The sequence below is a fragment of the Syngnathoides biaculeatus genome, chromosome 22 (genome assembly GCF_019802595.1).
Source record: "Syngnathoides biaculeatus isolate LvHL_M chromosome 22, ASM1980259v1, whole genome shotgun sequence".
In the NCBI taxonomy this organism is placed as follows: domain Eukaryota; kingdom Metazoa; phylum Chordata; class Actinopteri; order Syngnathiformes; family Syngnathidae; genus Syngnathoides; species Syngnathoides biaculeatus.
The window spans coordinates 13,247,321-13,275,293 of NC_084661.1; the positions used below are offsets into that span (position 1 = coordinate 13,247,321).

General features: G+C 45.1%; 2 protein-coding genes across 7 annotated transcripts; one reads left to right on the forward strand and one right to left on the reverse strand.

The window, feature by feature from the left end:
- The first annotated feature begins 494 nt into the window (after positions 1 to 494).
- On the forward strand, positions 495 to 27,970 carry lrrc4bb (leucine rich repeat containing 4Bb). Of its 6 annotated transcripts, XM_061810440.1 has the most exons (6): positions 495 to 712; positions 11,701 to 11,774; positions 16,735 to 17,034; positions 17,135 to 17,240; positions 23,102 to 23,713; positions 23,802 to 27,970. In XM_061810440.1, exons 5-6 carry the CDS (start codon positions 23,471 to 23,473, stop codon positions 25,776 to 25,778), a joined length of 2,220 nt encoding a protein of 739 aa, XP_061666424.1. In that variant the 5' UTR covers positions 495 to 712; positions 11,701 to 11,774; positions 16,735 to 17,034; positions 17,135 to 17,240; positions 23,102 to 23,470; the 3' UTR covers positions 25,779 to 27,970. The 6 variants fall into 6 exon arrangements, with proteins under 6 accessions (XP_061666424.1, XP_061666426.1, XP_061666427.1 ...); XM_061810442.1 differs by lacking the exons at positions 16,735 to 17,034; positions 17,135 to 17,240; XM_061810443.1 differs by lacking the exons at positions 495 to 712; positions 11,701 to 11,774; positions 16,735 to 17,034; positions 17,135 to 17,240 and adding an exon at positions 19,135 to 19,199.
- Positions 4,944 to 9,976, reverse strand: LOC133496003 (heparan sulfate glucosamine 3-O-sulfotransferase 2-like). The gene is made up of 2 exons (XM_061811113.1): positions 9,531 to 9,976; positions 4,944 to 5,562 (listed from the first exon to the last, which is right to left on the reverse strand). Exons 1-2 carry the CDS (start codon positions 9,974 to 9,976, stop codon positions 4,944 to 4,946), a joined length of 1,065 nt encoding a protein of 354 aa, XP_061667097.1.
- Positions 27,971 to 27,973: the final 3 nt, after the last annotated feature.

Here is a 27,973-nt window from a genome sequence, read left to right on the forward strand (position 1 = left end):
CTATCTATCTATATAACTTAAATGTGTGATCGTGAGCGCGACTGGTTGTTTGTCTCTACGTGTCCTGCATTGGGTGGCAACCAGTTTCGGGGTGTACCCTGCCTCCTGCCCAAAGATAGCTGGGATAGGGTCCGCCACTCCCACGACCCTTGTGAGGATAAGCAGATCGGAAAATGGATTGATGGATGGACAATTTGATTTCAATACTCGAATTTCAAAGGGGCTCGTAGAAGCCGAAACTCCACACTTCCACAAGGACGCCGTGTTCAAGCTACGCCTCGAGTTGATTTTGTCTTGATGATTAAGTTCATGGACGGAATTTGGCTTCTCTGAATAAAAGAAATTCAGAGTTGGCATTGAAATATGTCTGTTGGTATCTAAATATGTACTTTTGTATTTTTTGCCCCACAAATGATAGTAGAAGAAGAAGAAGAAGAAAGGAAGTAAAAGACAGGAACAGGAAGTAGGGAAGGATTTAAAGGTGGCACATTGAGAGCAGAAGGAACAACATTTTTAAGTGAAATGACAGAAACTTGAAAAAAATCAAGTTATGAAATGCAAATAATTACAACTGCATGACAAAATGCAGTATATTCATCTTCTATATTCATCACCTTGTGTGATTTTGGGAGAAGCTTAATGTTGGTACTACCTTGGAGCCACTTGGAACTGGCACCAGCTGCCCAGATTGGAACCCTCCTCTCCAGAAAAGGTAATTTTGACGTCATTTTCTTCCATTGCTGCACAATTTAGCGAACCCAATTCTCAGACAGGAACAGTGAAGCCCAGAATTCTTCTCACTGGTTAGCAGCCATGTTTACAGCTACATACATACGAGACTAGCTAGAACTGATTAGCTTGTTTCAAATGCTGAGATTCGAATACTAATATTGATTATAATGATGTATGTACTGCATGTGTGCGATGAGTAAAGATTAAAAAGAGAAATCACATCCAAATATGTCTTCTTTCTGGTTGTTTGCATTTAGGAAAGATTTAAGTAGTTAATTAGCACGAAATGACATCACTTAGAGGCTTCCTTGTAGGTTGTAAAAGCAACCCAGGCAGTTTCTGCACTTAGGATGGAATCACAAGAATTATTCTGTTTTTGTGTAAAATCACTAATCACTAGTTTAGAATTTATGTATCTATGAATGTATGTATGCCAGGGTGATAGCAGTTTTGACGCTGAGCTGTCCAGTTGATATAATTGTGGCTGTATCATGTATTTTTTTCATTTTTTTTTTTAAACAATAATAGCTCTGGTACACAAACTGCCAAATTGTACCTCGACTCATCGAGGTGTCTGTTTTAATAATGAAAAATGACAGAAATAAAGCGTTTTTTTTTTTTCATTCATAGTTTTCAGTTTCCTCCGTTTTGGTGGTTTAATGGTTCATCTGCCTGACTTTTGTGCAGCAGCTTTGAGTTTTGTTCCCACCCCGTGTGAAAATGAAGGCGAACGGTTGTCGGTGTCAATTTGTCCTCTGCGATTGATTGGTAAACAGTACAGTGTGTCGCCGGCCTTTCGCCCGAAGACTAAACACACTAAATTGTGAAGTGAATTAACAATGTACTGACTGTCATTGAGAGATGCACACTAACACTGTGGCCGTATAGCGAATAATCACCCCACAATGCATCACAGTGGCGTAACTCCGTTTTTATCGCAGAAAAAACAAACAAACAAAAAAAAAGTAACAATCATGGACTCCAATGTAACAATTTGTATTCAGGAAAATGTACCCAGCGTTTTATTACATGAAACCCTGACTTTGGGTTGTATGATAAACATTCGCCTCTCTATCCTGTTCATTAACTTGTAGGTTTACTAAAACAGTTTCTTACTATCATAATTTCTGGCTTACAAGCCGTGACTTTTTTCACACGCTTTCAACCTGCTCTCGAGCGACTAGCATGTTGCTGCGTGTTTCAGTGATGTATACTGCTGGCTCTGTTAGCTTTAGCGTTGCGCTAATATTAGCACTAGCGTTAGCGCGGCGCTAGTGTTCAACTCTATCTGTGTACCGTCTTTCTCGTGTTTCAATGTGTGAGGACTTGCGGCTTTTACACAGCTGTGGCGTATGTATGTGCCAAACGGTATTTCCTTTACAAATGTACTCCATTTGCGCTCTGTAGGCCGGGAACTACGGTAATTGTTTTAAGTTGCTGTTGCTCATTTAAGCCTCTTCTTGAATTGACCCCTCCTTGGATATTGCGCAATCTGCGTCACTGACCAATCAGAGGCCAGAGATCTGCATAAACCACGCCCCTTTTTGCTCCCGCCATTTTCTCTGACAACTATTGCATGGTCCAGTATAGGTTTTGTCGCGTATTTGGGTTCTTTAACAATAGATATGGTTAAGAGGTGTAGTCACGGACTTTGTAATAGTGACGACAGGTATCCTGAAAGGCTAGTTGGTGGTGTTCGATTCGTACCCTTTCCAAAACTGAAGACCGAGTACGAAAAATACCTTCGATGGATCAAACTTTGTGGAAGACCGCATCATCAACTAAATCCATCTAATATCAACCGGAACAGATATGTTTGCACGAAGGTATGCCTTATATTTGATTTTCAATACATGTCTCGTATAAATGAATTCAAAGTTCTTCGCTAGCATAACATTGCTACGTGTGAACGATTGACACACTTATTCTTTGTTGAGCGATATTTAGCGATGATCGGACTGCACAAACGTGTCGCTTTCTTGCCGGCTCGCGGCCGAAGCTTACCCAGACTGTGTTTGCATGAAGATATGCCCTATATTTGATTTTTAATACACTTCTCGTATAAATGAATGAGACGTTCTTCGCTAGCATAACATTGCTACGTGTGAATGATTGAATGAAATCAGAAGCATGGCGTCTGTCTCAGTTCAGAATGTATTGCATTGTATTGTATTTGCCATTTTTACGAATTGTTTGTCTTACGTCAGCGCACGTGGCGTGACGTCACTTCAGGAGGCGTGGTTAAGTGCCCTGTACGGAGGGGTCAATTACCCTAAAGAGGACTCATTTGTCTCGTGTTACAATCGTAACTCAGTGGCACAAATGAATAATTTTGATGACTACTTATCTCCAGAGTTTATTGTGTTTGATTACTTGTACTAGACATGTTTACTGGAATCACCGTGACCACACAGTTCTTAGCTTTGGGGGCAACAAAGTCATCAAACTACAATGTTCCTATGCAAAAGATAGTGAAATACTTACAGCTAAAAATGGAAGTCCCAACATCTCCTTTAACCATTCGTACAAGAACATAAAAAATATACTCTCAGCAGAATATCCTGGGGTGTCATCCTTCACTGCACAACGCTCCAAAAACCGATAAGGAATACAGTGATGTAGTCGCTTTTGCGGTAACTGATCGCCCGCTCTCCTGCGTTCGTTCTTTAGTATGCGGCGCAGGAGGCCAAATCCAAACTTTTCTCCGCAATCATTCTCCCGGTCTATTTGATAACCTGCAACGGCGAGGTGCTTCCTCCTTTGTCTTTGCACAGTGATTGAAATTCCTCACACCCGCTCATCCGCCGATCATATCACCGCCACCCACAGCAGAGCCTCGGCGATTACGACGGCCTGCCCCCCCCAAAAAAAAAACAAAAAAAACACCTTTTCATTTCGTATGGCAAGAATCCACTTGCGCGCGTATTTAAAGAATGTTGACCACATTTTGGAGGTTAAGCTTTTTTTTTTTTATTATTATTCATGATTGCCAGTTTTCACCTTGAAGGATTTTTCTTTTACAGAAATAAAAGACAAAAAGCAAGTAGACCGAAGTCTTCGCTGTGCGTGCGCTGCTGAAGTAAATTGGCAAGCATCTTAAGAAAAGCAGCAATTTAACACAAACATGTATTTTGCCATTTTTGGTACAGCAGTAGTATTTGCTCGACACTGTCTTCAAACCAATCTTAGAAGAAGACGGTTTATGAAATAGCCTCGTTTCCACCGACCGCGATGCTTTGATTCGGTTTGGTTTGCGACGCACTTTATTGCTTTGCCTTAAATATGACTTCCCTCTTTTCAGTACCCCCACAGTGAGGTAGCATTCATACTAGTCTGCTTGTGAAGCTAGCCACTAGATACGCTGTTGTCTTTGTTTTGTGTTACAAAGAATGGATCAGTCGGGCTTATGGTATAGGAACAAAGATGATTCCACCACGTCATTTTCGTCCTAAAAACTGCGACGGCATTCTTCGTTTGGGGCGTCCCTCTAACTCGGGGAATAGTATTTGGGTTTCCACCCTAGCTCAGAACTGTCCTATCTAGACTTTGTACACAGAGGGATAAACCTGGTCCGATCAGAGGCGAAACGTCTTCTAAGACAATCAGAACAGTTCTGTTACGATTGATTCGATGCTCGGATAAATGGGAATATTCACGGGGAATCCTTTCAAATTGCTTACCCAGTTTGACAAGCGAGGACAAATGAAACCTTTGATCTCGCATCTGACTGGGGACGATTAACGATTGAGGCGAACGACTTGTCAATTTGATTGAGGTGGCTGAAATGCTTAACGTGGCGCTCTTTCAGCGAACCAGTGCAATTTTGAATCAAGGGCGCCTTTAAAAATAGTCCACAGGTGCGCAAATTCTTAAATTAAATGATTATTACAACTACCGTTGCATACAAATCTGATGAAATGCAAGAAAATGCTGTAAAGTGCTTCTAATTCATATTTCTCTACGGACTGAGGATTCCAACGCTTTGTTGGTAGTTTTTCAAAGTCTTTCTTTCCAGAGTATCCTTTTAATCTGCTTTATATACATATCGAGTCCGTATGAATGTAAAGAAAGATAAATGGTAAAGTTGAGGTGATCCCTGCTCATCTCATATCTTTGCTCTATGGCTTCACTCCAGTGGAGTGGACTGGATTTGCTTTATTTGTCCTTGGAATTTGCCAAGGTCTCTTAAAAATACCGAAAATCCTTGATCTCTACTCCCACTTGAAATCATGACCCACCATCTCATAGAACTTGACATTATAAGGTCTGTAGAAGTCTCGCAGCTGCTCAATGGCGTCGCGGTCGATCTGCACGTGAGTCCTGCCCTTGGACTTTCCTAGGCAGCGAGGTGAACCGCTGCTCTCTGGTTTCTTGAGACACGGGAAGCCTTTGGTGCGGTTGAAGTAGAAGTGCTTGTCCGTGACGATACGCTTGAGTCCCAGGAAGTCCTGCACCCGAGCCAGCTCGCCTGCCGGGTCGGTGATGAGGCGCTCGCCGCTGACGAAGTGGATCTGAGCCAGAGGGAAGTAGCGCAGCCAGTTTTCGAGGTGAAGGGCGTACAGGCCGATACGAATGGCGTTCCAGGATGCATCCACCAGGCCCGCGCTCTGGTTCTGGAAGGCTAGTTCCTGGAAGCTTGGCAAGTCGGGAGTTTTGGACAAAGTCTGGGTGTAGTCTGAAATTGCTCGGGTGACCGGGTCTCGGACCACAACGATGAGCTTGGTGTCTCGGGCCATGGCGGCGATTCTGTGCGGCGTTTCTTTTGTCACAAAGTAGCACGGAGTCTTCTCCATGGTGATTTGGCCTTCAAGAGTCCTTGGCATCAAACCTCTGAAGGAAATATAAAAGCAAAGTGAAGTCTTTTTGTTTACATCCACTTCAATTATTTATTTCATGGTCTTTCTTGGACTGGGGGTGGGGGGGGGCAGTCTTTTGAAAGCCGCTCAAGCTAAGCAACTCAAACACAGAGGACACAATGTCCTTTCCATGAAGGGAAATGGGATCATTAGATGTTTCGACTACGAGGAATGCAAGTGAGCGGCAAAAAACACAACTGATGGAAAGTAACGAAGCAGTTCAAATCTTCATTCATGGTACAGTACTCGAGTAAACATTTCAAGTATCTGTATTTAACTTGAGTATGGCAACTTTGTACTTTTATAATCTCCATTAGAACACACTTTCTACTCTGTCAGAATAGACTTGTCACATTTTTCAACCTCCGTGGATGATGATGTGATGTACAAAAAACTTGGGGAGAAGAAGTCAAGTCCACCACACTTGAAATCTGGACTGATGGAGCTCTAGCTATGATCGAGAAAAAATGAATGGGACAACAGCAATAAGGTGGAACGAGAACCTGGGAGAAGTAAAATTAACCAAAAATGACTGAAAGTGACAAGATTGCCGTCGAACGGCGGTTGAAGACGCGGTGGCCGGCTACAAACCGGTAGTCGTCCTTGGTGGCTACCCTACCTCCGAGGTGGACAAAACCGAAATTGATCTTCCGCGGGCCACGAGATCCCAACTGTCGCAACTCCGCTACGGCTCGTGTCGACAATACTATCGTCAACCTCTGCCCGAAATGCGGACAGGGCCCTCACGACACGCAGCACATCCTCAACTGCGCAGCGGCTCCCACTACGCTGACCGTAATGGACCTGTGGAAACACCCGAAGGAAGTGGGTCCCTTCCTGGAACTAGAAGTCGACTGAACAATGCGATTGCCTGGCTACAACAACAACATTAACAACTCCGTCTAATCCTAAAAAAACAAAATCCGAGATAAGAGCTATCAAGGTGGCTCCTCTCATTCCCTCTAAATGTGGCACAATCTTTCTCATTTCCATGTGCCGTTATCAAAACTGTTATTTATACTGGTGACGTAAAAAAGTAATTTCTATGTTTGACCTGTTTTATTTTCACTTCTGTACAGAATTTAAATTTAGTACTTCCATATTACCACACTTTACACAAGAGTGTGTAGTTATTCTTACATAAGTCGTGTGTGAGAGCTTTGCCCACTTCTGGAAAAAGACCCCCATGTCCTTGCCAGCGAGAAGCTCCTTTTTAGCCGCAAACCCAGTTTTTCGATGCAAATGAAGACGCCGAAGCAAAGCACTTGTCACGGGAGAATTGTGTCGCGCGCATCTCCACCGTGTAGCACACTTCAAGAGCGATAAATCACCGTGAAGGCCCGCACAACACATCCAGCGGCAGGTGACTGATACGCTGACAGGCCTACAAAATAGGACACTGTAGTCTCGACGTGAGCGGGTGCAAAACGTAAATCCGCTAAAATGGACGAAACCCGTCTATCAAATCCAAACTGTGTGCAGCTAATAGGGACTGAGCTGAGACGCGAACAAAAAAAAATGGCATTGGCGCAGCCCAACTTTAATAATTACCCTTTTTAATGGTTTAAACCATATATACACACACTATACCACAAACTATGATCGCAAAAGTTTCATATCAAATGGAACACATATTTCAACATTACCCTAAAAATAACTAGTTTACAGATGATTTGATTTGGAAATGGGGATGTTCATGCACACGTTGGCGTAGTGTCGTCATCACTTCCGCTAACTACCTCGACTAAACTCTGCTTAAAAGGCTCTCGCTTCTGTATACTTCCTTGACGCCAATCACTGTGCTTTCCTTTTCAGGCGGGGGCTTTTGTGGCATCTTGTCTTTGATTAAAATTTAAAAATGTAAACAGTGAACGGCAAGCATTTTGGAATATTTATCGCCGTGGTTGTTCTTGTCGCTGTATCGGAAGACAACGTTTAAACTTGAAAGAAAACTATATTAAATGGAACATTTTTCACATTTAGGGATACTATTTACTTTACCTTATGTAACATTCAAACGCCACACTAAAATAAACATTGTAAGTAACTTAAAATTTGAACATATCGTGATTTTTGTTTTTTTTTAACATGATAAAATTATGATCTTCTTTTTCCTGGTTTATCTTATGGTAGTGATGAGAACCCCCCCACCTCCCATCCCCCCGTTTTACCTTTAACATGTAGCATATGTTAGCTTAGTTGTTTAATTTTTTTTTTTTTAAGTCATTTTAATTTTTTTTTATCATTAAGCCCCTTGGCGGCATGGTAGGTCAGCCGGTAAAGCGTTGGCCTCACAGTTCTGAGGACCCGGGTTCGATCCCGAACCCGCCTGTGTGGAGTTTGCATGTTCTCCCCGTGCCTGCGTGGGTTTTCTCCCGGGCACTCCGGTTTCCTCCCACATCCCCAAAAACATGCATCGTTAATTGGACACTCTAAATTGCCCCGAGGTGTGATTGTGAGAGTGGCTGTTTGCGATTGGCTGGTGACCAGTTCAGGGTGTACCCCGCCTCCTGCCCGTTGACAGCTGGGATACGCTCCAGCACTCCCTGCGACACCCGTGAGGATAAGCGACTAAGAAAAAATGGACGGATGGATGGATATTAAGCCCGTCTTGCACTAACTACATCCAATCCTCTGACTTTTGTTACCGTTTGGAAACTTTCCGGCATCTTTGACTCCATTTTTTTTTTTTTTTCGCTTGTTTGAGCGAACACTTGCACGCAGCTCCGCTGGTCAATAAACGGCCGTCCAGATCCATAGTTTGACCTTTACTCATCAGAAGCAAAACGCGCGCTTATGAAGGCCCACAAACCTCAGAAGTCTGCGCGTTGGCATTCGACCTTTTCCGGCGTCTGACAATCACGATGCCCGACTGCCAATTACTGCACTGCGGAGGTTTTCTTTAGCAATTATTTCATATGAACTGTACTGCTCGATGGCAAATCACAGACGACAATGAACGTGAATGTGAATGAATGTTTCGCGATACCTTGCCGTATTTGCAGTCCAAGCGTCCTGCCTTTACAAGTGAGATAAATTTTGTGTCGGCTCTCAATATGGATTGTGTAGGTATGCTTAATGAAGTATCTGACAGGCTTTCGACAAATGTAGCCGTTTAATGAGGCCGTGCTTTTTTTAAAGGCCCGCTATGTCTCAGTTCGGGATCAATAACCAACACAGTCCGACTTCCTTTTCGCGGGGGGAGGTGAAAAGTACGAGTTCGTTGACGACGGCTGACAAGTGGTTTAATTAACTGGACATAAAAAGTAGTCTCAGCTTCTCTTTAAAAAAAAAAAAAAAAAAAAGAAGAATGAAACTCAAAGTAGCTCTCTCGAGGGTGGGGGGGAAAAATCCATCTCCCATTTTAATATAGTCATTTTAATGCTAGAAGCAACGTTTACTGCATGTATATTTTATGTTGCATGCATTACAGCGGCGATTCCCAACTAGTGTGTGGTGAGGGATCGTCAGGGGCACCGCAGTTAACTATCAACTTTTTCTTAATTGGTCTGGAATGATTTATCTTTTACAGGATATATATATATATTTGCTTAATGCTCTTCCACTGGATGCTACAAGGTGCATAATTCATTTATATTTCCACTTTGTGACATTCGTGTTTGGTGGTGTGCAGTGATTTGTTTTTTTCCCCCTCCATAAGTGTGAAATACGTGCCCTGGCTCAATAAAGCTTTATTATATTCCCATATATTAATTATGTGCACCTGTGCAAGTTTAAGATCTAAGGCAAGCAACCTGCTTGATTAAACAGGGAGGTTTTAAAGTAGTTTCCATCCGCACTGCATCACACTGAATATTTTATCCCTTCACAAGACACAGTTACACACTTCATTGCTAATTAAAAATATTGCAAAAGCAGAACTCGTGGGGGGATTTTTGGAATACACTGGTGTACCTAATGAGGTGTCTAACAACCCCTTACCTGTACCAGTCGAGCCCTCTGTCATAGTGCCGATCAAAGAAGTGCGTCTCGGTCCCGGCAGCTCTCACGTCGGGGTGGATCCGAATGAACTCCAGAACCGCTCTGGTTCCGCCCTTCTTCACGCCAACTATGATGGCATTGGGCAACTTCTTATTCCCGAACTTGGGGGTGCCGGGCGCGTCGCTCCTGGCGTGGAGCGCGGCCGAGGGCGGCCCCCCGGGAGCCTTCACCCGGGACGCGTCCGGCGCCGACGGCGGAGGAGGAGACGCGCAGGCTCCGTCGGCCGGCAGCCGCCGACTGCAGCCCGCAGCCGGATCCCCCGAGACCGGCAGCACGAGGGGCTCCGCGTGGAATAAAGTGCAGTAGCCCACGTAGGAAAGCAATAAGGACAACAAGCACACTGATGTTTTTGTAAGCCGGCGATGGAGGAGGAGCGCGCATGCCATCTCTCCATTGATACCAAGAGTGCATCTTTTTTTTTTTTTCTTTTTTTTAATTAATCTTCCCTAATGTCTCCAAAGCATTGGAAAAGATCGCATTCCGTCTCTCGGTGATGCGCGTCCAAACTTCCCATCTGTGTGCAGTGGGGGGTGGGGGTGGGGGGGCAAACGACCTCCTCCAAGAGTCCCTCTCGTTGCCCCGGTCATGGCGCACCGGCGGGGAGGAAGACGCGCGCGGCTCTGACAACTTGAACTGACTCTCCGCACACACTCTCAACAGCTGCAGAAAAAAAAAATAATAAAAAAAAGTCGCTGACGTCACGGCGTCTTTGCATTAAACACGCGCTGAGCTCTCACACTTGACGGACTCCGCGGCAAGACGCGCAAGACAAATTCCAACATGCAGACGAACATTTCCACGGGAATTTGCACGGATGCGACCCGATGAATTCAAATCACACCGAGCACGTGTTAATACATAACTGCATACCCATACCAAACTATATATACCATGCAAATATGCCGCCTGGTGGCTGTGGGTAGCAATTACATCAGCGCAAGCTTTGCTAATACGAAGTTATTAACAACACAGTGATAGCCGAATAATATCCCAAAGCAAATGAGATCATGCTATCACATCTTGATAAATGAAAACACAAAGAACCCTAAATATGGATTTGAAACATGAGAGAAGGACCTTATCAATAGTAGGGGGGGGGGGGGGAAATGAGGTACTTACTGGTATAAGCCAGAAAAAACATTAAGTGTAACCAAGATAGCAGGAAATAGCTAAACAACAAGTAGTACCACAGAAAGTGACGATGACTGTGTGAAAGTTAACATTTCGGCGTCATCTGCCCTTCCGCCACTTGCAGACCAAGTGGACTGCACCCTGCTGCAGGTGATGTGGTGTCGGTGCCTTGGTATGGGAGCCTTTTTAAGCACGCGGATAAACAGTGTCAGCGCTGATACCGGTGTCGATATCGGTGCACCTCCAAAGCACACCCAAAAAATTAAATAATTACAACATATTGGCTTGATCCTCAATACTGTGTAGTGCTATTTTGCTGTTTTTTTTAATGATAACTGTGTTGTTTTGGTTAAAAATCGGCATCACAGACACGGCAACATTAGCCTAGCCGGTGCGATTTTGCTGAAGTCGGCGAATATTTAGCGATATGCTGAGTACAAGCTGTTGAATAAAACAGCCGATCTCCATTGACTGACTGTAATTTTGTGGCAGCCGTTTGCTTTCGGGCACGGGTCGGGTCATCCCTCTTCGTTCCCGTGACAACCCTGGAAGGTGGTGGTGGTGGGGAGGGACCAGAAGGTTAAAAACTCCCAGCGTTACAACGTCACGCAGGGAGGAGTCGAAGTGTCACCGTGCTGCTCCCGAGGGTGTCTGCGCCCAATCTCGGAGGCCTCTGATTAAAGAATGATTTATAAGGGCCAGTCGGAGGGCCCCCCTTTAGTAATCCATCTGGTGAATGAGATTTTTCCTCAAACTGCGCGGTGGTGGCGGGAGGGGGGGGGGGGGGGGTTGTGGGGTGAATCAACCCTCCAAGCAAGTAAGTCTACGCAGAGCAGCGATGGGAGTCTGTGATTAAATGTTATAATCACCTCTGCTGAGCGTGCAGCCTATGTTTTCAGCAATTTTTTATTTCGACATTGATACTTTAAGTCAGTTTACCCTGAGTGCGGTTCACGGTGCGCACATATCTCGTTTTCAGATGTCACAGACTGCACCGTCCTCGTGACGCTGTGATAAGGAAAAAATTGCTGAAGCAGACTCCACTTCAGTCAGGTACATACAACACTCCACACATACATTTTCCCTTTTGTTCTCAGTCTTATGGCTGCACTAAAAAAGACAAAAAGTCGCAACGTTGCACTGTCTAAGCTACGTCTCCTCTTTTTTTTCTTTTTCTTTTTTTTTTTTTTTTTTAAAGTGGCCAGCGGCCTCGATTCATAATCTGGGGGAAAAAAAATTCTTGAGTTGAGACTAACAAATCCAATTCTTCCAAAAATATATTTATTGCATTTCCCATTTAAAGTTTACAAGAAAAATAAAGACTGACACATTGTCTGTTAAACTCAACAAACTTATGAATGTATCTTAGCTTCATGCTAACATATAATACAAAAGGCCATTGAGGGGCTAAAGAAATTACAACTGACACAGTATTACTGGTAAGGTTTGGTTGTCCTTGTTTCAATGTCATGAGAAAATGTTGAAATACAGTTTTAGAACAAAACTTGACCTTTCGTGAAAAAAAAATTAGGTTGCTAAACAAGAGTTTTAATTTTAAACACCGAAAGAGACTTGCTAATGCGTAAGAAGACATCTTTTTCCTTCACATTAGGATTTTAACTTTTTTACATGCATATGTAAAATACAGAATAAAATATGCACAAGTCAGAATTATTTTGTAATTTAAATTATATTCCCCAAATATGATTTTTTCAATTTTATTATTGTAAAATTAAAATGTTTAAAAATACACTGGGGGGGGGGGGGGAAACAGTCCCGTGAAATTGGTTATTTCGAACATATATTTTAAAATACATTAAACATAAATAGTATTGTTTTTTTGGGTTGGGCGGGTGACAAGTTGCATCAGTTTACCAAATTTTCATCATGTGAAAGTGAAAATTGTTCTTTTTTGTGGGCTTATTATGAATTGACAAGAGTCATAGTACTTTATTTTTTTAAACATGCTTAATTTTATAATGACTTTATTCCTGCTTGGCCACGTGTTGCTAGGCGGATTTCATGGAGCTCAAAGACCATTGTGGGGGGGGGGGGGGGCATAAGAATACAGTACAGTAGTTAATTTAGATGTTAACGTCTTTGTTTTGTCATGACTCTGTATTCAATATAAAATACATTGAGGAAAGGAAATCAGTGCCATATGGTGATTTTTAGTACTGGAATGCATTTATTACATTAAAAAGCTTCCAAATCATGTCAGAAATTGAAAATACTTGGGTTTTTTTTTTGTTATTTGACCACAGTATAATACAAAATTTGCAAAAATCAATTGTATACACGCTTGTGGAAAAAAATGACAAAAGTGCTGTAAGTTTTCCTTGTTTTGTTTTTCTCCCTCGTGGAGAATCGCCAGACTTTTCTTTGCTGAACGCTGCGCCGGCGGCTCAGCTCGTTTGTCAGCACTAAGTGAGGCTTGAGGAGTGGTGGGTGGGGGTGGGAGAGATTGGGGACCGGCCGCCGGGGTTAGTGTCACCGCTCCAATACGGATGATGCGCACAACTTCACCTCGCAGATGGATGAGGTACGGCTTCTTCGCCGCAACAATTCACGCCCAGCCAGTAAAAAGTGAACACCCTCGGAGATGTTTTATTGAGTGCCACTCTCCAGCGCATAAATGCACCGCCCCCGGGGGTGGGGGGTGCATCAAGAGCGCCGCATCAAGAGCATCTATTATCTTTCGACGCAATCGGCTCACAGGTGAAGAGCGGCCTAGGGGCGAGATTTCCGCACGCAATATTTACAATCGCCTCAATTTACCGAGTTTGAAATTGATCATTTATGAATTAAGTTGACTTAAGTATCATATTTACAACTTTGTTGGGAAAAATATTAACGTATTCTCATAAAATTGCATTTTTTTCAGCGCACCAATGCTATTGTTTATGTAAAGATGACTCCCCCCCCCCACATGAAAAAAATACTTAAAATCTAACATTTATTTTCTCAAAAATAGACAACTTTTTATTTTGGGGGTACACATACTAGTTATGTTTATTTGATTTTAGGAATATGGAGGAGTCCTTGGGCAAACGTCTCCCCTGGAAAGGATCCCTGTACCCAAAAAATTGACACCCCTGTTCTAGAAATCCAAAGCTGTTGCAACAGCACAATCTAGCGGCGAGACGAGCGCAGTGCACTTTTTGTTGCCTTATTCAGTCGGACACAAATAAATAAATGAACCAACCACCTCTAGGAAAAAAAAAAAAAGTCACATTCCTGGTGAAATAGATGCACTCATTGGCCACTAAATTAGGTCCACTTCTGTCCAATAAGATCGAGCGGTGATGGCAAAATCAGAACCTCACGAAATAGTTTTAATTTTCTTTATAATTCCCTTGAAATGCTTCCGCTGAAGCGTTATCTGTGAAACACATCAAACTCTCCTGGGATGTCTCGAAATCATATAATGCGTGTTTCATGCTCCCACGGCTTTCTGCTGACTCTGGAGATTTGTGTCAGCGCCCCCCAGAATTCCCTTGAGAGAACAATGCATTCACTCATCATTGTGGCATGACTTTTATATTGTGCAGTGTTATATTCCCCTGATGTTTCTTTGAATGTTCACATATCATTTTATAATCATGTTACAATAGCGGAAATGTGCGACAACAAATGAGCCGACGATTGCAATTGCCCCGATTAGAATTCTGAAGTCTTGCTATATGAGAAATGATATTAACTCTCTTTCCATTCTGGGTCGGTAGCATTTTAGTGAAGTAAAATCTTTTTTTTTTTTTTTTTTTCAAAACTGAATTTACAAGCGACGGCTAATCGCAAGTCCCATTTTTATCCACAAGAGGGAAGTGAAGGCTAAATATGTCTAACAGGTCCCTCACGAGGCCCTCGACTAATATTATTGAATTGCTTCACTTTGAAAATTCGCGATTGTGACCGTGACGGTCCAGATGAGCTTTTGTGATACACGTTTCGTGCATACGGCAGCGAACGGAGTTCTTGTATTCACATGATTTCAATGCATGTGTGAAATAAAAAGGATGACTTCAACTCAACTGTACTTTATTGTTGGTCATCCTATTCAATTTTCTTTCCCCAAATTATTAAGGTGTAGTTATACTATCATGTGAAACTGTTTTGTGACTGAAATCCACCAACTACGTGTGAATTGCCCTAATTTCATCTACCTAACCCTAATCCGAGCACCCTAACCCCAACGCTAGCCTAACCGCACTCTGTGTCCCTATCCTAGGCACACAGGTGACATGTAACGACTTTAAATCAAACCCCACATAATCGCACAGACACCTAGAGTGAGTTCTCCTCTCCCAGACAGGAAATGATGTCAGCCTTCCGTCTCCAAGGAGATGGAGGCAGTTGCTAAGATACTGTGACACCAGGGTTTTTCCTCACTGTTTTTCTCTCAGCCTCCCAATATACTGTCGCCACAAAACGTATACTTCCCACCCCCACATCGGTGATTGGAATTGACGGGCGTGCGTCCGGGCACCCTCCACCCAGTTGCCCCCCCCCCCTCTCCCCGCCTCCCCAATCCCTCTCCATCCCTCAATCGCTCCCAAAACCGCTTCACAGTGTGAGCTGCACCTCTGTGGCGCTATCAGCATGCCACATATGTCTCGGCGCGCTAGCATGTCTCTGCCAAAATCCTCGCCCCTCCCTCCCTCCCTCCCTCCCCCCCTCCCCCGTTCGTCTCCTGTGGCTCCCAACGCGCCGTTAAGAGTTGATGGGCTTCGGGTTGCGTTGGAAAGCGTCACGCGCGCTTGTCCTCTGTGCACTACATGTACCGATGACATGAGCAATACAGTCATGGTGTTTATTTATCCATGTCCTTCTTTCCTCGCACAGATGCTCAAGGGTGCCCGCAAATACAAAAAGCCATACATGCATAAAGTGGGGGGGAGGGGGGGGGGATATCAGATTCAATGTGCAATGACACAGTGAGGACACGGAGTGAGAAGCGGGGGAAGGAGGGAGCGCAGGGCCGGGGACTTGGCATGGGCGGCGTGGAGTCATTTTAAATGGCTTGGCGGGGGGTTGGGGGGGGGCTGCGAGGGGAGGTTGGAAGGCAAAAAAGATGTACAGAGAAGAGAGCGAGCGCTGAAAGGCGGCCAGGTTGGGACGTAGACTGGGTTGTGAGCTAAGATTTCAGGGGGGGGGGGGAGGAAAGAAGAGGGGGAACAAGGGAAAGGAGGAATATCCTCTGCACCGCTGTGTGACTGGAAATTTAATAGAGAAAGCGAGAGAGGGAGGAGGCGGGGGGGGGGAGGGATGGGTAGACGTGGAGGGGCAGGGGGAGGGGAGAGGAAGACGGAGGCAAAAAAGGCACAGAGACCTCATTGCTGCGCCGCTTTCAGCAAAAAAAAAAAAAAAAAAAAAAAGCCGGCGCTCGCAAACAATGCTCGCGACGGCATTCAATGGGAGGGGAAGTGCAAAAGCGAGGAGGGGGGGGGGGGAGGTCGGAGATGCAAAGTGGGAGGGGGAGGGGGGTGGCGGCATATCTTGGGGGTCTTTCGGAAGCGCGACCGGCCTTCCGCGTCCTTTGACCTTTTAGTGCGGTTCTGGGATGGAGAGAAGATGCGCCAACGTAGAGCTGACAGCGAAGCACAAAAAGCGATAAGAGTCGACACGTCAAATGTGCAGGGGGGCAATTCGACACGCTCACATGGCCGAAATCTGATGCGCTGGCCAAGTCTTGTATGCAAGGTCTGCAGAATAGACGTCTCATTTAAGTCATTTTGATAGAAGAGGGCTCCCTTTGACATATAGCGGATAGGAAAAGTCTGCACACCCCTAATCCAAGCATAGCTTTTTGTGATCATCAAAAATCTTACCAATGCCAAACATTTTTCACGCATCAACGTGACTTGTAACCTTAGAACCCACTTAAAGATCACCTATCCATCCATTTTCTTCATCTTTTCTGTGGTTGGGTCGCGGGGCCATTATCCATATATGAGAAATCCATTCTCTGAAGCCACTTCAGCCATCTTATCCTGTGTGGGGGGGGAATCCCGAGGCATACCCGGGCCACCCGGGAGACATAATCTTTCCAGAATTTCCCGTGCTGTCCCCTGGGCCTCCTCCTGGTGGGATGACCCTGGAGCACATCTTCAGGGAGGGATCCAGGTGGCATCCTAACAAGACACCCGAGCCACTTCATCTGGCTCCTCTCGACGCCGAGGAGCAGCGACTCTGAAGACCTACCGGATCACTAAGTGAGAGCACCGACACCCTGCGGAGTCAGCTCATTTCGGCCGCTTGCATCTGCAATCTTGTTTCTCCGGTCGTGACCCACGGCCCGTGACCGGAGGTGAGGGTAAGACCGTAGATCGATGGTTAAATGGAAAGCTTCCACTTTCAGACGGAGCGATGCAGAGTCCGCATCACTGTTGATCTCCTGCTCCATTCTTCGCTAGTTTCCGAACAAAACCCATACCCTCCACTTGGGGCAGGCTCTCTTCCCCGACTCAGAGACGGCGCTCCACCCTTTTCCGTCGGAGGACCACGGCGTCACATTCGGAGGTGCTGATTTCCATCCTAGCTGCTTCGCACTTTTGGAGGGTGCAATGTAATAATTGACACAAACATTGTCAGAAACCGATGTAGACTTCCACTCTCTGTCCCCCGCCTTCTCCGCCACAATGTACGGCATAGATTCTTGAGTGGGTGAAAAAAAAAATTATGCTATTGTAGATTCAAGGCTAAAAAATACTTAACTTCTGTTCAAAATCCACACAAAACATATTTTGTCTGTACCTTTTTGATCCACGCAAAGACAAGTAGCCATCTTGTCCAGAAATTAGCTTTGTAGGGGGCATTAGCCTAGATGGAAAATACCTTGTGGGGTAGAAACCGACTCCTGCTGCACCCCATTTCCCAACATGGTAGGTGTTTCTTCTAGCCCGATGCAATAGCCTCACAACAGAAAATATTACATGGTGGGATATACATTATTCCTGTCTTGATAAATCCGATGGAGACGTCTCCAAATCATTTACGAGTCCCAAGTTAGTTTGGTAAAAAACTCAAACCAAGTCGCTGCTCAGTTTGTAGACAGTCCAGTTGAGTCGTTACGTGCAGACATTTCTGGAGCAGCCCGAAAATATTCTCCAGTAAGTTTACTTTACAATCGTTTGACTCAAGTCAAAGTAAAAAATAGTCTTTAAAATAACTGCTCAAGTATTCAGTGGGGGGGGGGGGAAACTTCTCACGTACTGAGTAACTGCTGAGTAACTTCTAAGTATCTGTTTGAATAGCACGTGAATATTAAATGGATAAATATATAAAATTGTAATATGCTAATTAATAGATCGACCAACAATATCACTTCAAAATAATATTTGAAAAAGATGAAGCAAGTTTTGCCCCCAAAATAATTACAAATAAACTCTTTGTTTACACATAAGCCCCAAAACAGGCTAACTGGGCAGCAATTTAATTTTAATTCCCGCCCTATAGGGAAGAAGAGACTGCCCAAACTGCAAATTTACATTTGCAGGTGGTGTACTAGTTGTTTCCCAAGTTCCAAGTGGCGTCGTTGTAGGCTGAAATGACGACATTTTTAGGCAGACGTGTGACATACTGGGAATGTTCTTTTTTTTGCATTGTCCATTATCCATTTTATATTAAGTCTCAAGTCTTAACATTCAAGTTTCAAGCAGATCCCAAGTTATTGTGATAAATAAAATAAAATAAAATAGTCAAGTCGAATCCCCACTACTTTTCAAACAAGTGAAGTCATTACATGGGTTAAGCAAGTCATAAATTAAGTCAGCCAGCACAAGGTTTGCAGGTTACCTTGTAAATGATCCAAAAATATATATATTTTTTAATATCAAAGGCTGAATTTGTCCTGATGTGTTCCTCCGCTGAGTCACGACTAAAATATGTCAGCATAATGCTCTTTTACAGCACAAGTCATGCGGATAAAGTGCTTCAATGGCTCCATGACTGCAGGTGTAGCCATGAGAGGCACATCTTCGCTGCTCTTAGTGGGATTCAGAGAGGGCGACATGCGAAATGTGCGTAAAGACGGCGGGGAGGGGAGGTTGGGGGGGGGGTGGCTTGTGCGCAGCCTGCATGCGCGCCTTCTCCAAGGGTGACCAGGCGCGCGCATGCATCCTCGTCCCCTTCAATCCAATGTGATCACACTAACATCATCGTCCCCCAGTGGCCTTTAAACTGATTTTGCATTTCGCTCTCCCCCTTTCAAGCCCCCCCCCCCTTTTTTTCCACTTCTTTGTCGGCGTGGATTGTGCTCATCTGGAAGATGCCGCCGTGCAGACCCCCGCGTTGCGTTGGCGCTGCGGAATAGCCGACGAGACGAGCAAGAAGAGGGCAGCTCTCAGCCCGGGAGACAAGCCAATCCATTTTGGGTGAATTGAGGGGTGGGTGGGCGGGAGGGGGGGGGGGAGACAGACGAGCGAGCGCTGATGGGGATGTTGAAAGAAAAACATCAACGTTAGACGCCGCAGCGCCGAGGTAAGTGCATATTTGTGCAGGTGTGTACGTTCTGAGAGGAGGATGAAATGGCCGGCGCGGCGATCCCGTTTGATTCCTCCGCGCGTCAAGCGAAGACGATCAGGTGGCAAATTGTGCAGAGACTGCGAAGATGCATGACAATTTAGACGCGATGAATAATGAATCGGGGCGAAAAGGGAAGCGGCCACCTACAGCTGGCGGGGTTAAACGATGATAATATTCATAAAAGCAAATGTATTATGTAAGCACATGTTTAAAGAAACGGTGGAGGGGGTTGAGTGGAGGGTGGAGGGTGGGGGGGGGGGCGATTTGTGGGTGCAGTTGTCATTAAGCCCGAATGGGTGCAAGCCATTTTGTAATGCAGCATGTGCAGAATTAGGCCTATTCAGAATCTCAATTGCGTTCTGGAGGAAGGTGCGCCGTATAGGGAGCGCAGCTGCATAGATGAATAAGGCCATTCTGTGTCGATTGTGGTGCATATCATGCGAGGGGAGAAGCGGCTTCCAGCGCCGGTCGTCTCCGAGCTCGGCTGGTTTCTGTGGGGAACGTTTTGCGATGTTTTCCCGTCGCTTGAAGGGCGCATTTGGCATGAAGCAGCGTTTCTGCCTAGCCCGATTCCCACGTCCTGAATCAATCTAGTGTTGTCATAGTTACAGTAGATGATGTTGGCCCTGCTGCACCTGTGTCGCTTTGTGCTCGTGCACGCCGTCGTCTCGTCAGGCCTCGCGTGGACTAAACACGCCACCAGTAGATAGACCGTTCCAATGTATTTATTTTTTGACCCTCCCCACCCTGGAAAACAACCCACAGCCTGCTTTTTTTTTTTTTTTTTTTGCCTCTTCATAAACCTTAACAACTGTGTTGTGGAAAAGGCTTGATACGATCACGCCGTGATTGGTTTGTAGCAATTGGTCAGCAGCTTGCAGCTAATTTGTCTTTTCACGACTGAGCGCTCTCTCAGGCCTGATCGAATAATCAATACCGACATTGTTGCAATCTGCTCTCAACACCAAAGAACGGCAAAGATTAAAAAAAAAAAAAAAACAGGAGAGAAATACACCTTTGAGAATTTGCCTCGGCGGCAGAGGGGGGAAAAAGAAATAAAAATTGCAGGCGTGGCAGCAATGGCATGATTCAACCCCGCCCCCGCCCCCCAAAAAAGTCTGTAATTTTCTATTACCTCTTACCTGAGGAGCCTCTCATGAGACATAACTCGCCTCATATGGTGGAGAGATTGAGGATGGCATGTCAAGGCAACAGGCTTCCAGTGTCAAGGTCTCACCCCCCCCCCCCCATTGCTCCCTCTCCCCACACAGTGAAAGGTTTGTTACCTTGTGTGGTCTTTAACATGTGAATAATCTGTTTTTTTTTTTTTTTGCTCCCCCAAGGCTGTGGGAAAAGGGGGGGGGGGGAGAAACCACCGACCATAGCCTCTGAAATATCCCGTATGTGTGGTAATCCATTGAAGTAGCAAATTACTTTTTTTTTTTCATGCCTTCAGGATAAAGCTACATTTTGACCATTTTGGCTCTGTTGAAAGGCGGCTTTGTGGATTAAGGAAACAATAATTCTGTCGTATTGAAGACATCCAAGAAGATTAGAAATGCCAAACTCAATGAAGATGACAACTTTTCTCAGGCCTGACTAGTCTGTCCAAACCCCCCAAAAACTGATGAAGTCTGGTTCGGATGAGAGGCAAAACCTCTTCTAAGACCAAAACACGTCCAGTTGCAATCGAGTCGGTTCCCTGAGAATGAAATGATTCGGTTCAGCAAGAATGGGAAAAGATGCAACAATTCATCGATCAATCGACAACTAATTGATTACCGAATTCATTGAGAACTATTTTTGATCGTTTTTCATTGGTTAAGACCTTTTTTTTAACTTCACATTTTTCAGATCTACAGTTTTTTTTTCTTTTTTTTAATTATTCTCAAATTTCTGTAATTTTCCATCCAAACACGGATTATCAAAATCTGACTTTGGCAAACATCTAATTGATATCGCGATCAGCGTTTTTTGCTGATTTTCTGACATTTTGGCCGAAGCCAATAACTGAGTCATTATCACTTTACATTTGTCAATTTGTGTTCACACACAATAAAAATCCCTCCCAATTTTTAAATAATATTTTAATTATATATAGTGTATAATATTATTATTACTATGTTATACATTATAATTTAATTTAATTTAATTTAATTTGACAGACGAATAACTTAAGGGAAAAAAAAATCGTGAGTTGACGCCCCAAAACGAATAGCGCCGTCAGTCTCTCACCCGCTTTTTAATTAGCTAACGATTTGGCTTGAGCTTCCATTTTGCATCAACCTGTGGTCACCTCATCATATTATTGTCGGCAAAAGGAGCCAAAAAGCGAAATTTGCACGCAGCCGCCCGCGTTTGTGTATCGGTGCTACTGTATGTTGTTGTTTACAGTCGGGGTGGCTGTATCCAACGTGTGCCTGTATGCGAGTGTGTGAAAGTATGTGACAAAGTCAGTGGGATGTGCAAAGCATCTGAAAAAAAAAAGTCTATTTTTAGCAAACACACTCCCTCATGAATTTTCTTTAACTGCAACAAGATTTCTCTGCTGTTTTTTTTTTTTTGTTTTATTTTTTTTCCCGTCCCCCGCAGAGACCGACCATAACCTGGCGGATATTATGATCCGTAACCTCTCTCTTTTCTTTTTTTTTTTTTTTTTTTTTTTTTTACACTGCTTTTGTTTTTCCTCACGTCTACCTTCACTTTTCCCACCTGAATGCGGATTTAACATCTGAATGAGCGCATTGATTGTATGTGACATTTAAGTGCGGCGCAGCCTGCTTTGCCTTTTCCGAGGAGCCAAACGCTCATCAAGCTCTGCTAAATATGATAACGTGGAATGGGGCACTGGACAGTAAAAACACAAGATGGTGAGTGAGCAGGTTGCCACAGCAACCGTGTTTCTAGGAGCCCATGCATTGCCGCCGCATAGGAGAAGGAGACGCAGAACGCCGCCATTGGAGCGTGCGAAAATCCACGGTTTGTTAGAGAGTCAAAGATATGTGCATCCATGATGTTTGTTCGGGGACGGCGGGCCGATAAGAGGGCGACGATCTGGACGTCTTCGCGTCTGCGAAACAAGGAAGCACTTTTGCGGTTATCGTCGCGGAAGGGGAACTGGCCCGAGCATTTCTAAATTTAGCGAGTCGACTTGCAGGCGTTTCCAAAAAAAAAAAAAACTGCGCGCGCGACACCCTCGCAACCAAGGACACGATTTTGCTACGGATGCGTATCGCCGTTTGCGTTGTCTTGTCGGGGTCCGTCGGCGGCATCGGCGCGGGGCTCGATTGCGTGTTGGCTGATTGCGCGCAGCACATGCGGTCAATAACAATTATGACTTAATTGGCAGTCCTGCGTGACGGCGTCGTTTGTGTTGTCGCGTTAGAACGGATTGCAGGAATCTCTGGAGTGACCGTAGACGTCGATCAGTCCTGCGGACCCTCATAATTTCATTCTGTCATACGAAATAATCTTTCTGCCAGTTTGTATATATCACTGTTAACTGGCAATTTTTAGTTTTGCTGCTTTTCTACGACTAGTTACTCGGTTATTTTATTTTGTTTTTTGGTTTTTTTTTTTTTTGACGGTCAAAGAAAATGACAGGCCGCAATTGGAAAGCCACTTCTTCGCAACTCAAAGGTTGACCTTGCTTGTCTCCGGCAACAAGACATTGTCATATTTTTCATAATTAAATTCCGTCCTGGGCATCCTTGCATGAATGTGTTAGGCTAATATCTCAAAGCTACCGCACTGTGCATGACTTGACCTCCTTTCTTTCTTTTTCTCCTTTTCTCTCTCTTCTACCAATCCGTCCCCCCACCCTATTCCCCTCACAACCCCAACCCCTCCTTCAACAGCGAGAAGAAACAAACAAGCTCTGCAGAGAAGACGCTTTCCGCAGCAAAATCCCTCCCAAATCCACGTTTGTACTAATAATTGTCATGGGAACAAAAAAGGACATGCGTTCTTAAAAATGACATGCAAGGAAGAACAAGGTGATTGGTAGTCAAAGAAGCATGAGCAAAGTAAAATAAGAATCTATTAATGATAGAGTCTTTAATATAACATTACACCCATCGTTCTAAATTATTAAGCAGTCGACTTGAAGGAGGAAAAACAGCACAAGAACATAAAATATGAACATAAAAATAAGCACTTAAATTCCCCTGTTAGGAGGTGATTTAAACCATCATACAGTCGTCGGGGTGGGTCATGACTCAGTTGCCATGCGTGTTGTCATGGTGACCAGCCCCTGGACCCCTTCCCCCCTCCTCTGGCTGGTCCACATTTTGTTGTGGTTCCACAACAATGGACCTCAGCTGACAGAGGCGGCGCCCCCCTGCCCCATCCCCTGTAGCTGTTCCAATCAGGCGAGCCGTGTCATCTGTACGAGGAAGACTCTAGATCAAGTCCCGGAGAGAATTTCAGAAAACACAAGATACCTCAATCTCCAAGAGAACACAATTCAGGTGAGCGTGACATCACGGCGGCGTTCGGTTCATACGTTTTGACGGGAGGTGCTACAAACATGCCTCCGTATTTCTGTCTCCACACCAGGTGATCAAGTCTGACACCTTTAAACACCTGCGGCATCTGGAAATCCTCCAGCTCTCCAAGAACCACATCCGGCAGATCGAGGTGGGAGCGTTCAATGGGCTGCCGAACCTCAACACGCTGGAGCTTTTCGACAACCGTCTCACCGTGGTACCGTCACAGGCCTTTGAGTACCTCAGCAAGCTAAGGGAACTATGGCTACGAAACAACCCCATCGAGACGTTGCCGGCGTTCGCCTTTCACCGCGTTCCCTCTTTACGCCGTCTCGATCTCGGGGAACTCAGGAAACTGGATTTCATCTCAGAGGCGGCCTTCGAAGGTCTGGTCAACTTGCGCTTCTTGAATCTCGGCATGTGCGGCCTGAAGGATATCCCCAACCTCACCCCGCTCGTTCGACTCGAGGAGTTGGAGTTGTCGGGGAACCAGTTGGGAATAGTCCGGCCTGGATCGTTCCAGGGCCTCGTGTCACTTCGAAAGCTGTGGCTTATGCACTCCAAGGTGTCGGTCATCGAACGCAATGCTTTTGATGACCTCAAAAACTTGGAGGAGCTCAACCTTTCACACAATTCACTTCATTCACTGCCTCATGACCTCTTCACCCCTTTGCACCAGTTGGAGAGGGTGCACCTCAACCACAACCCATGGGTGTGCAACTGTGACGTTCTGTGGCTCAGCTGGTGGTTGAAAGAAACGGTTCCCAACAACACCACCTGTTGCGCCCGATGCCATGCGCCGCCAGGTTTGAAGGGCAAGTACATCGGAGAGCTGGATCAGAGCCATTTCACCTGCTACGCCCCGGTCATCGTGGAGCCCCCCACAGACCTCAACGTCACCGAGGGCATGGCCGCTGAGCTGAAATGCCGCACGGGGACCTCCATGACCTCCGTGAACTGGTTCACTCCGAACGGCACTCAGATGACCCACGGATCGTACCGTGTCAGGATCTCGGTGCTGCACGACGGAACGCTCAACTTCACCAACGTGACCGTGCAAGACACGGGACCGTACACGTGCATGGTGACCAACTCCGCCGGGAACACCACCGCCACCGCTGTGCTCAATGTATCGGCTTCCGACCCGAGCAACAACTACAGCTATTTCACCACCGTCACCGTGGAGTCAGTCGAGACGGTGGTGGGAGGGGACTCAGCAAGACAGTACATTAACGAAACCTTCATAGATTTCCCTAATCCTACGGTTGAAAGAGGAGTGTTGGACGGCATCACTATAACCCCTTCTCTCTCTTCTCTTTCTTCGCTGTCTCCACGAGCGAACAGGGCCACAGAGAATGCGGTGACTGTGCCCCTAATCGATGTAACGAACATCCCCGGCCTGGATGATGTCATGAAAACGACCAAGATCATCATTGGTTGCTTCGTGGCCATTACTTTTATGGCCGCCGTGATGTTGGTGGTCTTCTATAAGCTCCGCAAGCAACACCAGCTGCACAAGCACCACGGCCCTGCCAGAGCTATCGAAATCGTCAATGTGGAAGACGAGATCGGAGCCGGCGCGGGCAGCGGTATCTCGGGCGGGTCCACAATGAATACTGGCAGTGGCGGAGAAGGAACCCTGAGGATACACCATCCCGAAATAGTGAACCTTCCCAACATCGGCCGTTCCGATACGCTCAACCATTACTACAAGAGCCATCATTTCAACAACAACGTGATGGGTCTCAGTATCGGTTCCGACGGAATGGGATCAGGCGGAATGCACAAGAACCAGCAAGGCCAGGAAATCCCCATTTCCTGTACGCCCGTCCCCATCTCGACATCCAATCTGCTGGTCTCCTCGGGAAATGGCACCAACGCCAACCCGAGTTCGATGTCGCCACCTCTGCCGATGTCTCTCCCCATGCCCACCATGGGCCTGCACGGATCGATTAAAGGTTTCATGGGTCAGAACCAGAACCCCCAAATGGAGCCTCTCCTCTTCAAGGGGACCTCGAAGGAAAACGTCCAGGAGACTCAGATCTAAAAGCGCTGCCGGGACAGAGAGGGCATTCACGTTTGGGGGTTTATGCTGGGAACGACGAGACACTAGAGTGCATTGACTTTACACCAGGAGACAGGATAGACGGGACATGGCGACACAAACACAAAGACTCGTCCGTGATGGTGTATTGAGCCAAGGATTACCACAGTGGGCTACTTGTGTTTGTAGTAACGCTCATGGCCAAGGCGATCAAGGGAGATGGACATTGCGACAATGTAAATCTGTGCCAAAGCAAATGTTGTTTTGCATTTTCTCCAAACTGTGTTGTCAATGGGTGGTGGTGGTGGTGGTGGAGGGGGAGGGGGACGGGACAAGTTTTTGGGAGTAATCGGCCCCCTAAATCATTGTCGGCCTGGAGAGACGGAAGACGTGCACACTAGTACTTACCACGCTGAAGACGGCAGAGATTACAGAGCTATGAAATCCGAGAGACAATTTTTCTTCTCAAAATGAAGCCACACTTTCCGCTCAAGTGACTCAATAAGTCTCCCCCGAGGTGACAATAACGTAGGCATAAATAGATGGACAAAAAGGTACAGTGCAGTACAAACTACTGTGAAAAATCCACAAATTATATAAATATATTTTCATTTAAATCTGTATCATTGCAAACTCCGACGCAGAGATATTTTGGGGGTGGACGTGTACTCCGGTAGAGTTTGTTTCTATGTGAATAATGACGGGGGGAGGGGGGGGGGTGTCAGAGATCGGGGAAGTCGGTTCTGATACCTGTTTTCAGTTTGGCTACTTCTCAGAGAACATAAGGGCTCAATTGCAACACTCATTGTGAATCTTTGAATTGGCTTCAAGTCTATTTAGGTTGTAGTACAGTAAACGCAGATCTCTGTTTGACAAACTTCTGTCTGTTGCTTCGGTAGTAAATCACGACAAATTTATTTTGTTTTATTATTTTTGTTTTTTTTTTTTTCTGTGTTTCCGAGGGTGTATTATGTATTTTGTAACAGCCAGCTACTCGGTATTTGAATCGTATCAATTCTGACAATGCCATAATGTTCCAAACTAATGTTTCGCGAGCAGGGAGCGGCATTCCCACGCAAAGACCTGTACGGCTAAAACAAAGTGTTGACTTCTGTGTGTTATTTCAAGCAGCTCCGTAGCCAGGAATTTGATACGACCTCCTTGCTCATGGTGACTATAATCATGCCATAAACGCCGTCATAATGACGTTTCCGCATCTTTCCGCAGCCGCGCTCCAGAAGGGGATCGAGCGTCCGACCCGGGATGATTAGGATGAATGGAAATGTACAGTATATCAATAATAACAATGTCTGGTTGTATGACAATTGTAAGAACTGCATTTTTACAGTGTAACTTTCATATGTTCGATGCCATTTGCGCTTCTCGCGTTTCAACTATGTATTTTCTTTATTTTTGTTAGTTTGATATAATGTGTACAGTTGTCTAGCCATGTATCATTCTGTGTGAAATAAATGAATCATATATTGGGTTGTGGCGGGTCAATGCGGCGACCGCGCGAGGGGAAACGTGAGGAATTCTGCGCCCAACCCGGAGTGAATGTACGTGTTGCGGTTCAGCCATTAGTCACGGCGCTAATGAAAGGTGTCATCTGCTCTATTAACATGTTCAGACAGGCTATTAGTCACTCTCTTATAAATGTCCAACAAACACTACAGAAGGAGTGTTTTCAGGAGAGCGGCATTTATTTTAGATACCCTTCATACGATAGTGATAGCTTTTGTTTAGGTGGACAGTTATTTAGCATTTTTTTTTTTTTAAATTTGAAATCAAGCAGGAGTGTAAAATGTTTGTTGCAATTGAGCACAGGCCGGACTTGTGGTCCGCTAACGTGTGAATGTAGAGAGAGAAGCATCTGAACTGACGCTAGTCTGCGTTCATTTCTCTTGATAGTTGGAAAATGGATGGACGGTGTCGCTATTGAATGAATTCAGACTCGATCAAAGAACAATAACGGTCGCGGAACGGCTGGTCTGAGGACCCGATTACAATTTGGTGCCTGTATCTGGTTTACGTGTACGTCTTTCTGTCTGTAAAGTCCAAATTAAATGTCTTGTAAATTTGAAACACCACAGTTGTTGTTAACAACCCTGCCAAAATTTAATGACTTGGAAAAACAACAAAAAAAAAGTGCATAAAATGATGTTTTAAAATTGCAGCAAAACAAATGGTTTCCTCCA